This window comes from Phanerochaete carnosa (assembly GCF_000300595.1).
Source record: "Phanerochaete carnosa HHB-10118-sp unplaced genomic scaffold PHACAscaffold_6, whole genome shotgun sequence".
In the NCBI taxonomy this organism is placed as follows: Eukaryota; Fungi; Basidiomycota; class Agaricomycetes; order Polyporales; family Phanerochaetaceae; genus Phanerochaete; species Phanerochaete carnosa.
The window spans coordinates 3,093,970-3,109,549 of NW_006767633.1; the positions used below are offsets into that span (position 1 = coordinate 3,093,970).

Here is a 15,580-nt window from a genome sequence, read left to right on the forward strand (position 1 = left end):
GAGAGGCATCATTAAATCGCGGAATGTTCCGGAGGCCTCGAGCAACGAGGATCCCGAGAAATGGCACACGAACGCGGGGCAGTTAGTCATGCTTTCTTGATCCAGGCCAGTTCTACGGTGGTGTCCAGGGTTGCTGAACGATGCCATATCGAAATAAAGGGTCGTACTAGTGCAATCACCCGCGCTATTCTTTCCTACCGCGAGTATCTGCCACCAAGGAGCGCGAGGGAGAGGTGGCCATATCTCGTGCCGTCTGTGGAGTCAAGCCTGCAAGCTAGAGGCCAGGCTGCTTTTCTGTGAACAAGACATTGGACATTGGAGACTACGTGTCTTTGAGCTGCGCGAGAGGCACGAGTACGTACAACTGAACCCTGCTAAGCGCAGGGTGTATTTGAAATCGAAATGGGTCGCTATAAAATGCCGCCAGCGCCGTCCTTTTCTGTGCAAGCACAAGAGGTGCTTGTCAAGTGACCTTGAGTAGGATAGACTTCCAGAAGATAGCGCCGTCAGCCACTATCCTAGTAGGACATAACATACCCGGCCACCGTGCTCACCGGAACGTTGATAACGATACGGTACCAGGCTGCATGTCTTCAGCGTCGGCGGTACTAGCCTGTAGCGATATTGCCTCGAGCCTGAGTACTGCCTGAGTACTTTTGAGTTTCAAAGCGTCTCATTTGCTCACGGTGAAGGTCAACTTGAAGGACTTTGTACTTGCCGCTCAGAAGATTTCGGGCGTCTATTTGATAGTCATTCCAGAACAGGCAATCAAGAAAGATCGCGCAAGCCCAGGTGCGTATTTGGAGTTATTGCTCATTCACTTCTTCATCAGACGAATGCACACGAAACAGATTATATTTTACTGCCTCCGAGGATGGCGATGTAAACGAAGATGAGAAGCGAGGGCGAGCAGTTCGTCGGATATCTACATATCCAAACACTCAACAAAAGAAGACGCGGAACGCTAGAGGACACAGGTATTCGCATTGCCATACAATTTATCATCCGCAGCGCACATGGACACGGTTGGCGCTACTCGTTCGGACGTGGAGGCATGGGAATGTGGACACCGTTCCCATCTTCACCGGGTCCGCCCTTGAACGAGACAGTCTGATGCTCACCTTCCGTTGGGTTCATCCCACCGGTATGTGCGACCTTCCTGTACAGAAAGTGCACACTTCAGTCGGTACAGCTATCCACGAGGGCCACGACTCTCACCTGACATTGGCCCGTTTGGCTTTCGGCTTGTGCTCCTTCGCATAATCCATAATCGCCTCTTCGTGCATTTCGCGCGCCCGGCCGCGATACCGCGGGTCGCTGCGCTCAAGATCTGCCAGCTGTTGCTTTGCTTGTTCCGTGAAGTGAATCTTCAACGACGGGCTCTGTCTGGAGACAGAGATGATACAACAGATGCAAGAGAATAGACGGCTTAACTTACGGTGCAATGGTCTCTGCGTCACTGATAGGTGCAGACGAACTGCCATTCGGGAGGACTTCCGCTGGAGAGCGAGAGTGAGACGCGGCGGGTACGCTGCGCGAAGAAGGGAGCGGGCTCTCAGCAGCAGGACCACGATCAACACGCGCTTGACCTCTGCCCGGGACCGCGCCCCCACTGGGAATGAGATACAGTTAGCGCTTCTTCCATGCTGATAGCGTTGGCTATTTACGAAGACATGTCATGCTGGTGCACACGCTGCTGTTGCGGTACCTGGTCCCGCGGGTATCTGGACGCTTGAGTATCTGGGGCACCGCTTGCATACTGTGCTGGCGACGCGGCATGTACGCTACGCGAAGAAGGGGGCGAAACTCCAGCGGAGCGGCGGTCAACCTGCGCTTGACCTCTCTCCAAGGACGTGCCCGCACTGAGCATGGAACATGGTTAAGGCACCCTTAGCGTCAATACCGTTCATTACTCACGGAGGCACACCATATTCGTACCCCTGTCGTTGTTTTGACTCGCGGGGCTGCGAGTAGTTGGACGCCTGAGTACCTGGCACACTGATGGCGTATTCAGACTGGGTTTGCGCAGACACGGAAACGCTGCGCGAAGGAGAGAACAAGCCTTCGTCAGCGACTCGCGCCTGTGCTCTGTCTGGGGACACGCTCATGCTGCGTACGAGTTTAGTATAGTCAAGAATTCCTTCATGTTGGTAGTATCCACTACTCACGGGACCATACCATGTCCGCTCGTCTGGGACTGCTGCGATTCCCGGGGCTGTGGATATCTGGCCGCTTGGGCCCTTGACACGTCGTTCGCATGCCGCCCCTGCCTGTGCCGTTCGTCTCTGGCCGACTGGTCACTCCGGCTTGACTGCTGATTGGAGCTCATGTTGTTCCCTCTGACGCTGAACATTGTAAGTCAAATAGGCCTCTCAAACGCGCGAAAAGATTCCTTACAGTAGACCTATGTGTAGTCTCTGAGGCCACGACGGCGGACACCCAAAACGCCAATCTTCCTTCTCAGTTATAAACTGCAGCACTCATGGTAGTCGTAATACGGCACAGCTAGCCGCAGCATCCTAGGAATGTGGCACATTCGGAGGACATAACCTTGAACTTGTGCAATGAGGCAAATCATCTGCCAGGCTGTGAACGCCGTGAGAGGAGCAGCGAGCAATACGGCGCTTCCTACAGTTGTTTCAGCATCGTCTTCTCAATTCAGAAAGGACAGCTTACCTGGAGCGTGATTGATACATTCACCGATGCGTACGGTCTGTAGTTCATAGAAAAGCTATGTTATCCTAGGAATCCTCACGTCTACCTCGAGGAGCAACACAGCACAGACCCTGGCCTTTCGTCAGGATTCATCGTGAGAAGATTCAAACCTCACCAGCCACGCCAGAACCTTAGTATCGCATGATGGAAATCCTAAGCAGTCACCAATCAGATTTCCGTAACGTATTATAATAATCACACAACAGACACACCTGACGGGGCACGCTAGTGACGGGTTGCAGGGTCATATGCATCCCAAAGCGGTCAAGGCAATATCCAGGCGGGATGACCAGTCGCAGAGACGCGCCAAACCTTGGTCTCTGTCGGCGCCTTGCGAAAAGCGGGTGCCTTGTACGGATTCATGCCAGCTTGTGGCCCAGCCAGACCCAGTTCTGTCCTACGGAGGCGTCGTTCGGTGTTGAGATCTGAAACAGAAAGGATCACAGCCTGAAAACTGGCGCAGTGCAAAATATTGCAAGACCTACGGCACAGGCAACCGGTTGATTTAGCAATGAGCACCTCCAGCGATAGATGAAGTTCGTTCAGAGGCCAGCTGACAGCCGAACAACGGGAAGGGCAGGTTACACGGTAACTAGAAGCTCTGTATTGGGAGAACGTAATCATAATCATCGCGTAATAGTGGCGAGTACTTGCACATACCGTGTGTCACAAAAGCGGGGTATATCTCCCACGCAGCGACCATGTAGTATGATGGTGCGGCACTATGAACTTAGAGCTTAGCGGATCAGAAGCTTTGAACCCCCGTTCCCAATTTTAGGCTTCATCAGAGGAACTAGGTTGTGTCCAGTGGTAGGCGGAAACGTCTAGAGAAACTAGCCTACCTCTCACAGAAGTCTGTCCTGTAAGCGAAACTCAACGATATACCAGTTTTAATCGACCTATGGCGAAGTTAGAGAAGACGGAGACCAACTCTTGGATCGGAAAACTGTGCGGTCCCAGTAGACCTGGCCACCAGTCCTGCCAAGCATCGTATCTATCAAAACTCCTACCGCGCCATCAGCTGCAAAGTTCGACGTTCAGCTCTGGATAAGTACAGCCTTCTTTTCCGAAGCGGAGAGCCTCACTCGTTGTCCCGGGAGTCTGCGATGTCATGGAACCGACGCTTCAGTGCAGAGTATCATTCGTTCGAAGCCTTCTCTCCACGTCTGGCATGCCACCGCCGGAGTTGATAACAAGGAATCTTCCTAGGACCCAGCCACCGTGACGGATGTTACTCGTATCTGTCACGACAACCGTGACAAAGTATTTACGTGACTAATTTCGCTGAAATTAAGTTATGCTAAACGTGAACATCGCTAAGGAGGTAGTCGTGTGATAACCTGCACAGCATCCACGGTATAACAGCCTGCGAAGGCGGGTAACGCGCATTCTCCACTCGTCCGCCTTCGCAGAACTCTTCACAAGCGTCTTGAACTCGCCATGATCGTTTTTATCAAGAGTTTAGCAAATGTTTTCACTAACCTTTTCTATGGAGCTCCAGCAGTGCCCGACCCCGAGGATTTACGTGCTACTCCTGTGCGCGAGCGCGAACTCGCGGACTTTTACGAGGGCGTTCCTGGCGAGGTCCTGCACGGATACAAGCTCCAGGTCAAGCTCGGGGGCGGGGCACACTCAACCACTTGGCTCACCAGCAGCACCAACAGGTGAGTCTTTGCCCCGATCTCCCGGATTGTAGATGCCTTCGACGGTTCACTTGACGTGCAGAACAGGCGGGGCTCGACGCAATACCGTGCGGCCAAACTCTTGTCTCGGGATGCCACCCAGGAGGTCCACAGAGGCATCATGCTAGAAGTGGAAGCAATGAAGAAGCTCCGCGAGCATGGCGATTTTCCAGGGCTACCGATGCTCCACGATGACTTCGAGTTCCTTGGTGGTGCACACATCTGTCTGGTCATGAATGTCCTAGGCTCCGACATAGGGTCTTTCCGCCGCTCTGCAGACAACAAGGCGCTCCCCTTGAACGTCGTGCGCACCATCATGCGGCAAGTCACCGCTGCGACAGCGTACCTCCATAAGTGTGGGATCGTGCACACAGGTTCGATCTGTTGACCGTTTCCAGGTGGATATGCCATGCTGACTTCTTGTAGACATAAAGCCTGACAACATCTTATTCCATACGTCGATGGGCGCCCAGGAGATTGACAGCTGGCTTTCCAACGTTGGCGATGAAACCGAGGTGCATCCCTTGCCCAATAATTGGGCCACTGACTGTGGCCCAGAGGAAGCCGAGAAAATCAAAGTTTCTCTTGTGGATTTAGGCCAGTGTGAGTCCGTTCCTAGTTCCGCAGCTCATCCGTGCACTGATATCGACACTTTTAGGCCAGTGGGTCGGGCAAACCCCGACCGTACAACAGTTTAGTGCATATTCCCTTCGGGCACCCGAAGTCATCCTACAGTGTGACATCGGGCCTGGAATCGACATTTGGGCTATAGGCTGTGTCGTGCGTGTCATTTCCTACCATCTCCGCAGCACAGCTCACAGGGGCGGTTTCTAGGTCTTTGAAATGCTCGTTGGCCGGTGGCTGTTCCATCCCATTGCTGGGGACGAAGACTGGACCCTCGAAGATGATCACCTCGCGAAGATGATGGAGCTGACCGGCGAGCAATTCAGTGCGCGCATGCTTGCGCGCTCACGTCTGCGCGAACAGTATTTTGACGATCAGGGTGCGTCTCTCCGCGCTCCGGCCGTAATGCTGGATACGATCTGACACTCTACCCAGGGAACCTCCTCAGAGTGGAGGAGCTGTATCCCGTCGCGATCGAAGACGCGATGGCCAACTACAAAATTTTACCTCAAGAGGAAGTTGGACCGGCCGCGAACTTCGTCCGCCACTGCTGCCGCCTTGACCCTGAGGATCGACCTACAGCAGAAACACTGGTAAACCATCCTTGGTTTTCTACGGGGCCCCCTTAGGCGGGTTTGGTACTCCTCGCTTGCGCTGGACACTTTTTCTACTGAACACGCTGAGCCGTGCACTTCTGAGGGTGACATCTGGCGTGGTCCGTGCTCATCTCCGCTTCGTGTCCGTCCCTCGTCTGGTTCATCCACTCCTATGGGTCCCGGCGGGGACTTAAATTCGGCCGCAAGATGGGGCTCGCATACGTATTGGTGTCCGAAATATGTTTGCATCATATGCAATTCCCTGTCGCTCTTTTCCCTTTCGCTTGTTCAAGTTTCGCTGCTTCGTCGTTTTCCTTATGCGTGCCGTGCTTTGGCCTCCAGATTTCTAGATGGAGACAATCCGGCGCTATTCGATGGGTCTTCCGCCCGATGGACCCTCGCGCGAGCTCTACGTGTATTGCTCCTCCTTTTTTTTCACTCCTCTCAATCACCCGGATAGCTCATCGATGTTAACCTGCTCTCGTTTCATCATTCTCGTTCCATTGCTAGACTAATTCTCCGCAGAAGTCAATTAAGCGATTCGACCCTGGTGGTTTGTTGCGGCTCGGATGGTAGCATTCATCATCGTTATGCTATGCTCCTTGGTATGGGTGTCGTCCATTCACTCGGACTTCTCTATCCTCCCCATTCATTTTTTGGTTGAATGTACCTTGCCAGTGTTTTCGTCTATAGACATGAGATAAATAGCGTCGTGGTTCCCTTTCAGTTCTTATAGCCCCATCCGCCTTGGCGCCTCTTTCTTTCTCGCTATCTTCCCCCGTTATTCTGATTGGCTCGACATTAAGTTGTATGCTTATTGATTGATGTACTATAGCGTTGATTTGAAACTTGAACAGATACTACAACTCAATATTATTTCTTCGTCGATCCATGGTAAGAATCGAGAACGAGAAGCAGGGAGAGTGGTGTGTCGAGCGCATCGCCGCTGTCAACCGGGGACATGACCTATATCTGCTCAATTTTGTGCCCGTCCGAGCTGACGACAGCTATCGCACCTGCACACGACGACATCAGCCGCCAGCTGGGCGGCTGACGATGCAGCAACCCTTTACGAAGCCGGAAGCGCCGAAATTGCTACACCCAAGTTTATCACTACATATACGACAGGAAGAACCAATCCAGACGACTTGAAATCGCGCGGCGTACCAACTCTTATCGCCCCGACTCCGACTCATGCCGGCAGAATGTTCGCGCCGATCGCCGACCAACCAAGCAAACTACAAGCGGACCCTGTAGGCGCATGACACAACGAACACGATCCCGCCATCAGTTCCATTTCCAGGCCCCGCACACCCATTACAGGTCCGCGGCCCTGGTTCGCGGTTGCGCACGGCTCCGGTGTTCATCCGCTCTCGACCGTCAAGTCACGGGCCGTGTAGAGCGGCCTGCGCCATCCGTTCTGCGTGTTGTTGGGCTCGTACGTCGGGCTCACGTGCTCTCCTTCGTCCGCATTGCCCGCGTAGGGATGCGCCGCCTTCCTGCCGCTGCGGATAAGAGCGAGTCAGCATCTGGAGACTAGACACACGATAAGACCCACGCGGTGCCCGGCTGGGCGGCTAGGACGTTCGCTACTACACCGTTACTGGGCGCGGCGACGGGCTGGAGAGGTGCGGAGTGAGCAGTCGTTTCCGTGGCAGAAGAGCGACTGAACCGCACCTGGCCGCTGTTCGCGGGGGCAGTCGCCGCGCTGCTGCAGGACGAACGCATTCAGCGCACATTTCCATGCCAACCAGAGGCGAGACTCACAAGACGGCTGCGTTCGACGCTTGGGCGGACGAGTTCATGTCGAAGATGCAAACTTGCAAACAGCGGCTGGTGTTGAGGAGATTGGGTCGATGCTGCACAAGGGGAGTAGATCTCCGGAGCTTTATATCGTTAGCAAACCGAAGACACTGCTTGTGCTCCGTATGGCAAAGCAGTCCATATGTCTGATGAGCTCGGCGTCGTGGACAAAGATCACTGCGCCGGAGAATGAAGCTCGCCCAGCAGAGCTCGTTGGTACAGCCTATATGCTACCTAGGAGGACCATCCTTGGTACAGCATATGTCAACAAGGGTCCGCTTTTGCCAGTAGTTGCGAGGTGTGGAAGCTTGTGTCGAGGCGGTGTGGCCACGTCTTACCGCTGTCCATAGGAAGCAGAGCATGCGACAATCTCGTTCAAGGGAAGCCGCCGTATAGATGGTAGAGCCGTACACCTCTATATGGACCTCCTTGCTTTGTTGGGTATCAAGGAGTAGATGCACATTGTACCTATGAAATTTAGTGAAGAGACCATCTTAAAAATGTTTCCTAATTACGACGCACGCGCCGTGTCTGGGGAATCATGAACACTGTGGTGACCGGGACGGCCTAAGTTCTCAATTGCCTTATCGGGACGAGCACCAGGCCGGCAGACGCCCAACGATGCGGGTATTTGCGCGTTCGTTTAGGCCCTGGATGCGGGTCGTTTTACGATCATTCTCACTTCAAACGCCCTTTGCAAGCCGTCGAGTCGCGCACAGCATTTTTGTGGGTGGAGGTGATAAGGACTGCTTATACCAGAGCCTATGTCAGCCTCACGGTTTTCGCTATCCATGTAAGTGAGCGGTCATGCAGTGACCCGAACTGCTTGCTCAGTGTTTACCGATATCATGTAGGAAACTCTCGTAGAAGCACTTGTCTCTTACGTGTCCGCACCTTTGTAGGTTGTGCATCTTTTAGCCCGCAGCATAACAGCTTGGGCTTGGTTAACCCAGTTTCTACCGCATACCAATGCGTGATATGCAAACTGGACTTCATCATATGGTGAGTCAAGTCTTTCTCACAGCTGCGAAAACCTGTGCTCAAACATAGGCAGCCCCTATCATCACTACTACACCACCTAGGCGATGTGAAACTTACTATGCCCTTTATTCGTAGTATGCCCAGCATACAACCGTGAGACCCTGCCAAGCTCGATTCAGATGCTTTTGTCCTGCAAACGGCAGGTCTGGTGATGTGTCAAGACACAGATGCAGTGCAGAAAATCTGCATGCTTTCGAAGCAGCCATGTGGACTCAACATGTCAGAATTCTACCAATCAAGGCTCTCGCGGAGAGATGCGCATGAGCCACCCGGATTGGTTCCACCAGAATGGGAAATTTTTCTGCGACAATCAATTCTGTTGGATTGAAAGTGGGCACGTAAGAAACGAGCTCACCGGACATTGGCACGGATTGCATCCGGGCAATGCTCCGCGGCATACTCCCTGGCTAGCTGATCGTGAATCTCTCGTGCCTTTTTCCCATACCCCGGATGCATGCGTTCCAGATTCTCCAGCTGTCTCTCAGACGGCACTATGAAGTGGACGTTGAGGTCAGTATGAGGTGGCCTACGATCGATTCATGTCAAACGAAATTCAGCCACTCAGGCCGGGCCTGGAAGCACTTACGCCCTGGTCCTCCGCTGAGAGCCACCGTCATGCGCGTTACTGTTCTCCGGATTTTTGTGGGTCCTAGACAGTAGATACAGATAAAATCACTAGACGTTCCTTAGAGATGACGTCTCCAGACCAGCAACTTACGGCTTGGCACCGTCGCCCACAGCGCCCCCCAAAGCCTGCGCAGGCTGGACTTTCTTGCGTGCCTGCTCTCTGCTGGTATCGCTCTTGCGCCCGAATGGACCCATGTGTGGCTGAGTAGCAATGTATCAAATGCTTGTCCCCTAGGATGCGCAAAAAGCCGCATACTGTGAGGGCCTGGGAAGGCAACAGTCGCTACCTCAAGGACACGATCTCTTGCGAGTTATAAACTTGGATCCTCTGGAGTATCAGTGCCGCTATGTGCAGCTCCTTGATACGCATGCCTGCTGAACGAGCGTCCTAGGAAGAGGTACGTGAGAAGTCAAACTTCGTCTGCTATAGTGATTGATTCCTGAAGCTGGCTGTAACGGCATCTATTGTCCGCTCTCGCGTGTGAGATGAGGACGAAGTCGACTAACCCTGCACATCTCATGTTTACCATGAGGACGTGCGGCGCTGCCAAAGCAGGTTCCTAGTGTTGGATTCGTGGGAGGATGTTCTTGCGGCGTAGTAACAAAGTTCAGCTTAAACCACCTGAGGCCACAGTAACGCTGCATGCGGGATGGCGGAATATTCTAGACGAGCAGATAAGGCAGCATAGACCCAACGTCTAACCGCCTGAGCCAACTCATCCAAGTCGGCCAGCTCAGCCAGACTTCTCTGCGTTTTTGATGTGACCGGCTGCTGGCTACACGCGGGATGACTCGTGCATTACACCTACAAGTGACTATCTGTGTCGACAGTCGTGGAGCAAATCTCGAGCCTACCTCAGGTAGACTGCAGGATATGCTCGACACGACCGTATAGTTTTGACACACCGCCAATGGCGACTGCGTGTAGACGCCCAAAGACCGAACCCGCGTCGTTCATACTTCAAAGCTTCACGGCCGATGACGTGGCCGCCTTTCGCATTGTCAAAAACTTCTTCGAGAGAAAATAACATGATATGCCCACCTAAATTCCTACCACCATACCAGTCCCACTGTCGCTGGCTTGGATTGCAAACTTAGAGAGCACGCAACTTGAAGTGTGCCAGAGCGCCTCGACAAGTGCGGACAACGCTACAATCAGACTGGCATTAGCTGACATCCATCTGGCATTATGAGCGCTTTAATATCCGCGAAGGCGGCGAAACAATCGTCGGATCATTGACAGTGAGCCTGCAACGGGAGAGAAAGCATTAGCGGGCTGTTTTGGATAGCATACGGAACATAGGACGCCGGAAATCCCGCTGACCGGGAGCAGTGCGAGATCATAGAGAGGCGCAGAAGTATCAGCTGGAAGCTCATGCAGCTCGCATTCCTCATGGGGCTAAGTAAGCAGCACCCAAGGTCAGAACTCGCACCTTGAGAACAAGAATTGTCGGAAGCGAAGGTGTACTACTATGCTGCATGGCGCGATGCCTCAAGTATCGTAGCCTGCCCTATGGGTAGCATTCCACTCATGGCATCTACCTAGGAGCTAACGCTCGATTCATTACGGCTCAATGCGATGCAGCTGTGGAGCCTGATATCCAATAAATGTTTGTGTGATATTCGCTCGCCGCCCATTTGCTTTCCGCTGCGCGTGGCGGGGTAGAAATTAAGAGCTTCTCCAATTTTGGCTGGGAATCGCAAGAGCACTGCGTAAGTATCTCCACTGCAGAGCTTACTGTAACACACGCTTTAAATTTGATATGTCGAAGTAAGGTGGAAATGGAAAGGGGGGCTTAATCTTGCTAAATGCTAGTACAAACATGTTATAAAATACTACGTAAAGTGTGTCAAAAATGAAACTTTATGGGCGAGGAGGTGGAGGGACGTACTAGACATTTCTGGGGGTGTCTCGCGATATGCATGGTTGCCTGCACTTTGACATGCTGTGATGCGACGCTACTAAACCAGCTCGTGTTCTCCAAATAGAATGAGGGGTCGTTTCCAGACTCCAAATTGAGGCATCGCTTCAGCTGAGTCGAGACGCATGGTGGAGGCGTGGTGTTCTGCCTCATCTGCCTGTATAGGAGCACTTGGCTATGTGCATTAGATTTCGACCTCTGGATTCTCCAGCTTCTCATCGTGAGCTGAAGATCACGCGACCTACACAAACTTACAAACCAACTTAGGAATTCGCTGGACATCTACAGGTCCTAATAAGTTTCGACGGTGAAGCGTTGAGCGCTGAACGATCACAAGGCCGCTGTGATCGCATCACTAGTACTGTAGTAATTGTACCAGTCCGGCGGCGCGGTGTGACACGTGACGGTCAACCACCAGTCCATCGACGGCCCAGGCGTGACCCTACAGAGGCAGTCGCAAATAATCAGTCTGCATGCAGAGACCCCGTCCTATGGCGATGTCTCTAAGTCATCCTCATCTTTCTTCTAGCTGATCGTCATAGTCCATTGAGAGCATAGAAACCGGTGGTATTTGCTGCCACCCGCAGATAAGATGGCTGCTCCATTAAGCGCTGATTATTGGCAGCAAGCGAACTTCCGGCGTTCAGCTGTGCATCAGATTCTGTCACACGCTCGTTCTATATAATGCATGCCCACTATGCCCGCAGTTGGTTTCGCTGGCCTGAGATGGCATCCTTTATCTCCTATATCCCCTTGCTACCGAATATCCTCGCATTCTTAGGCTGGCGAACCGACCCCGAACACCTCCCGGACTACTACCCTGCTCGTCGTCACGAAAAGTTGAAAAAGCGATACCGGGTCGAGACGAGATTGGGATCCGGCGTATGGTCCAATACGTGGCTCGTGAGCGACACAGCTGCACCGTAAGAGCACTTTTTTCTCTTTTGACCGTCCACTGACATTTTCCGTTCTGCAGGAAAAGCAGGCGATTCTACGCGATAAAGATCCTTACCCTCGATGCGACCAGCGAACATCGTGCGGGGGTGATGCTCGAGCTCGAAATCATGAAGAAGGTTCGAGACGGCGGGCCAATGGGCCACCTGCCCACACTCATCGACGACTTCGAGATCCCACGGCCGCGAGGAAATTACCACATTTGTTTGGTTATGGAAGTGTATGGCCAAGACGTTGCTACCTTCCGCCGCAGCTCCCCTAACAAAGCATTGCCCGTGCACACGGTAAAAGTCATCGTCAAGCAGGTCCTCCAGGGCGTTATACGCTTGCATGAGCTGGGCATCGTCCATACAGGTACGCAGTTATGCATTCTGCTTATCGACTATCGGCTCACAGAAAGTAGATATAAAACCAGACAATATGCTCTTCCACACCGAAATGAGCCCGGAAGCTATTGAGAAGTGGCTTGGAACGCTTCCCGCAGATCCAAGTGACGCTTGCTACCCACTGCCCGCCGATTTCAAGTGGGATGATCCTCCAGAAAGGGTGAAGGACATGAGGATTACGCTAACAGACCTCGGTCAATGTAAGAAATTACATTTCGCTACTAAATTCGCATTCGCTGATAATCGAAGCAGCCCAGCATGTCGGGCCGGTTGGCGAGCAGACAGTGAAACAGTTCAGTGCCTACTCCCTCCGCGCACCTGAAGTTATTCTCCGCTCTGACTTCGGAGCTGCCATCGACATCTGGGCGATAGGGTGCATCGTCAGTTGTCTGCCCCCCTTTCGTCGCGCATATACTCATACTATCTGCGCTGCTTCTATTACAGGTCTTCGAGATGCTCTCTGGCAGATGGCTCTTCCATCCTGAGAGCGGTGACGAGGACTTCAGCCTAGAGGATGACCACCTAGCGAAGATGATGGAGCTCACTGGGGAGCGCTTCAGCTCCGCAATGCTCCAACGTGCACAACTCGCCCAGGAATACTTTGACTCGCGCGGTATGCCGTCCCTTCGCTGTTCCGTGCGCAATGCTAACTCAAGGACCTCTAATCTAGGCGACCTTCTCCGAGTTTCAGAATTGTACCGTGTTGAACTTAAACATGCGCTTGCCAACTACAAGACGATTCCCGAGGATCAGCTCGGCCCTGCAGCAAGCTTTATTCAGGGATGTATCCACTTGGAGCCCGCTGACCGCCCAAGTGCAGTCGCGCTTCTGAACCATCCCTGGCTGCAAGACATGTAACTGCCACTTGTCCCCGCTAGTTTAGATAGGCCTGAGGCCTAACGCGGCTGGTGCGGGGAAAGCGCCTAACTTGGTCCGCAGACAATTTGGTAAGTGCGCTGTTTATTCACGATCTCGTATAGACTCATCTGTCTCTTTGCATAGCATTTGAGTTCTTACTCACGGCACATAGCCCCACTGAACTATCTGAAATATGCAGCCGCATGTCATGCCACCCCACTTCGGTGTACTGGGGTGTCCTTACACTGCACGACTTGATGATCGCAGCGCGTCATCCACATCGCATCGAAGAAGCGGTTTCAGCAGCTCAGCCCCTCTCATGTGTTCATGTGGCGTTGTGTGTAATAGTACGCTATCAGGTTTCCCGCACAGGTTCTGCTCAAAGTGTGTCTAGTTCGTGTTGCAAAGCGCGTCAAATCACTTATCGCGACCAAACTTTCCGGTGTAGTGTGCTGTCTATCTTAGTGTTCCGCTACCAGAGAACTGCTCACTCGGAAAGGACATAAGCAGTGTCTCCGTCTAAGCTTCAAGTTCTATTTATAGCCTACATCAGCCCAGAGGCCCGAATCCTGGGCTTCCCGTTGAGGCAAGTAATTCACTTCCGTCATCTATCCTAGGAATTGCTAGGACCAAGAGACAGCTCATTCGTCAAGGGCGCAACCATCTCTGTACCCGAAGACCGCAATTGTCGCGTCAGATATCTTGGCGCTACTAATAGCACCGGAACCGTGCGCCGCTACCTTGAGGTGGGTCTTCTCAGCCTTCTTTAGCACTAGCCGGCTTCGATGGAATTCATGAGGCGCACGCGTAGTTGTGGGAAGGTAGAGCTGGGAGCTCTACCGTGGGTGAGGGCGTCCCGATAATCGGGTGGCATACTTCGTCATGGAATGGCTCGGACATGCGACCACTTGATTAATTCAAACTGTATCAAAAGATGTCAAGGGTCCCAGTTTCAGCCTCAGGGAAAACAAATTCATTCCGGGACAGAGATAATCGGCGATGCCATTGGCCTTCAGGATAACTAAATCGGGAGCTGGACGCATAACGCCGTAAAGTAGGGAAATTTGAGAACACAGGGTGTGAACTCCCTCACGCTTTGCCGCCTAGGACAATGCTAGCGACTGAGCAGCTGGCAGAAAGTATCAGACACGAAGGTTTCGCGCGACAGAGGTGTGACAACGGATGATGTGAAATGGCATCTGGAAGTGCGGAAATTGGCGGCGGCTGACGTTTTCAATAACTTAAGTCATGTCCATCCATCGACAGCGATTACATAATTAGTGAATAGAGACGAATCAAAGTGCCCCGACTTTCATGAACAAAAACGCCGAGGAGGCTGTGGATGTCAAAGACTATGCGAATGCCATATCTGAATGGTGATGGATAACCAGTGCCCTCGTAGCTGTGTCCCGGACGTCCTGGTTACATAACGGCAAAGCAATAACTGGCCGCCAACATGTTCAACGCCTGGCAGGTCTACATATTCCCTTCCTTTCCAGTACGAGCCTCATGTCCATCCCGCTGCAGGCCATCCCGAAGAAGGTCATCGATGTCAATGTTCCGCCATAAAGCGGCCAGCATCGTCAAGAATTAACCACATCACCGTAGCCCATCGAGATCACCCACCCAGCCATTTCCGAGGCCTCGCTGGTGAATGTGCAGATCTAAATTACAGGACCATAGCATGATAGTGAGCGGCTGACAGGGTACGGCAGTGCGCGGGTTACTAGCTGTATGTGTCACGGAAATCGCATAAAAGGCTGAGGAGTCTAAGGCGCATATTCTGAATCACCGTGTCAGTAGGCAGGATCGGCAACGCCTGGACTTAACTTACGTAAGGTCATGCTAGTAGAGGGCTCGTTTAATGACCGCGCGCCGCGCGTATGCTTCCTAGTACACCGGAAATCTTTATCAGGAATTTAAGTCTGTAAACGGAAACAGTCAGTCAAGGACGTTATGCATCTGCACTGCACATCTGGCAGTGCCCTTGCCATTGGACATTAGGTGATCGGAACTCGCATTGATGATGCGCCTCATACAACAAGTGGTCGCCGGGTACGTCACGATGAAGACTCACACTGCCGCCGGTGCAGTCGTAATCCGGTTTTCACGAACTCTTCTTGAGTTGCTAATGACGTTTCAAAGTTTGTCGGAACCGAGGACGCGGAACTTCATGCGTATCTCCGTCCGCCGCACCCTCGACAAACGCCGAAATGGCAGCGAAGCCTGGCACCGGTGTATTCGCGACGCACAGACACCGCCGTGAACCGTGATTCGTCTGTCAGCGTCTCCCATAGTGCGCAACCGGACGCGGCGGTCCCTTGTTCACGGGGAGGGGGGGGGGCGTCGTGGTGTGCTCGTCTCGTTGCGCC

General features: G+C 52.9%; 6 protein-coding genes across 6 annotated transcripts; 3 read left to right on the forward strand and 3 right to left on the reverse strand.

Moving 5' to 3' along the window:
- Positions 1-24: 24 nt before the first annotated feature.
- PHACADRAFT_258923 (uncharacterized protein) lies at positions 25-496 on the forward strand. The gene has a single exon (XM_007397424.1). It carries the CDS (start codon positions 61-63, stop codon positions 298-300), a length of 240 nt encoding a protein of 79 aa, XP_007397486.1. The 5' UTR covers positions 25-60; the 3' UTR covers positions 301-496.
- Positions 497-848: 352 nt separating this feature from the next.
- On the reverse strand, positions 849-3,159 carry PHACADRAFT_258925 (uncharacterized protein). The gene is made up of 9 exons (XM_007397425.1): positions 2,928-3,159; positions 2,677-2,868; positions 2,398-2,628; positions 2,169-2,339; positions 1,918-2,109; positions 1,668-1,862; positions 1,439-1,612; positions 1,219-1,386; positions 849-1,159 (listed from the first exon to the last, which is right to left on the reverse strand). Exons 4-9 carry the CDS (start codon positions 2,174-2,176, stop codon positions 1,033-1,035), a joined length of 864 nt encoding a protein of 287 aa, XP_007397487.1. The 5' UTR covers positions 2,177-2,339; positions 2,398-2,628; positions 2,677-2,868; positions 2,928-3,159; the 3' UTR covers positions 849-1,032.
- A 991-nt stretch (positions 3,160-4,150) lies between these two features.
- PHACADRAFT_258927 (uncharacterized protein) lies at positions 4,151-6,465 on the forward strand. Its single transcript, XM_007397426.1, has 6 exons — positions 4,151-4,379; positions 4,446-4,771; positions 4,824-5,000; positions 5,056-5,177; positions 5,232-5,400; positions 5,457-6,465. Exons 1-6 carry the CDS (start codon positions 4,156-4,158, stop codon positions 5,648-5,650), a joined length of 1,212 nt encoding a protein of 403 aa, XP_007397488.1. The 5' UTR covers positions 4,151-4,155; the 3' UTR covers positions 5,651-6,465.
- A 219-nt stretch (positions 6,466-6,684) lies between these two features.
- Positions 6,685-7,515, reverse strand: PHACADRAFT_185668 (uncharacterized protein). Its single transcript, XM_007397427.1, has 3 exons — positions 7,385-7,515; positions 7,164-7,328; positions 6,685-7,122 (listed from the first exon to the last, which is right to left on the reverse strand). The coding sequence occupies exons 1-3, from the start codon at positions 7,420-7,422 to the stop codon at positions 6,981-6,983; spliced, it is 345 nt and encodes a 114-aa protein (XP_007397489.1). The 5' UTR covers positions 7,423-7,515; the 3' UTR covers positions 6,685-6,980.
- Positions 7,516-8,812: 1,297 nt separating this feature from the next.
- On the reverse strand, positions 8,813-9,283 carry PHACADRAFT_29966 (uncharacterized protein; the record flags this gene model as incomplete). The annotated part of the gene is made up of 3 exons (XM_007396491.1): positions 8,813-8,987; positions 9,048-9,110; positions 9,180-9,283. The coding sequence occupies 3 exons, from the start codon at positions 9,281-9,283 to the stop codon at positions 8,813-8,815; spliced, it is 342 nt and encodes a 113-aa protein (XP_007396553.1).
- A 2,453-nt stretch (positions 9,284-11,736) lies between these two features.
- On the forward strand, positions 11,737-13,208 carry PHACADRAFT_96522 (uncharacterized protein; the record flags this gene model as incomplete). Its single annotated transcript, XM_007397428.1, has 6 exons — positions 11,737-11,933; positions 11,987-12,318; positions 12,368-12,550; positions 12,603-12,730; positions 12,795-12,963; positions 13,021-13,208. The coding sequence occupies 6 exons, from the start codon at positions 11,737-11,739 to the stop codon at positions 13,206-13,208; spliced, it is 1,197 nt and encodes a 398-aa protein (XP_007397490.1).
- Positions 13,209-15,580: the final 2,372 nt, after the last annotated feature.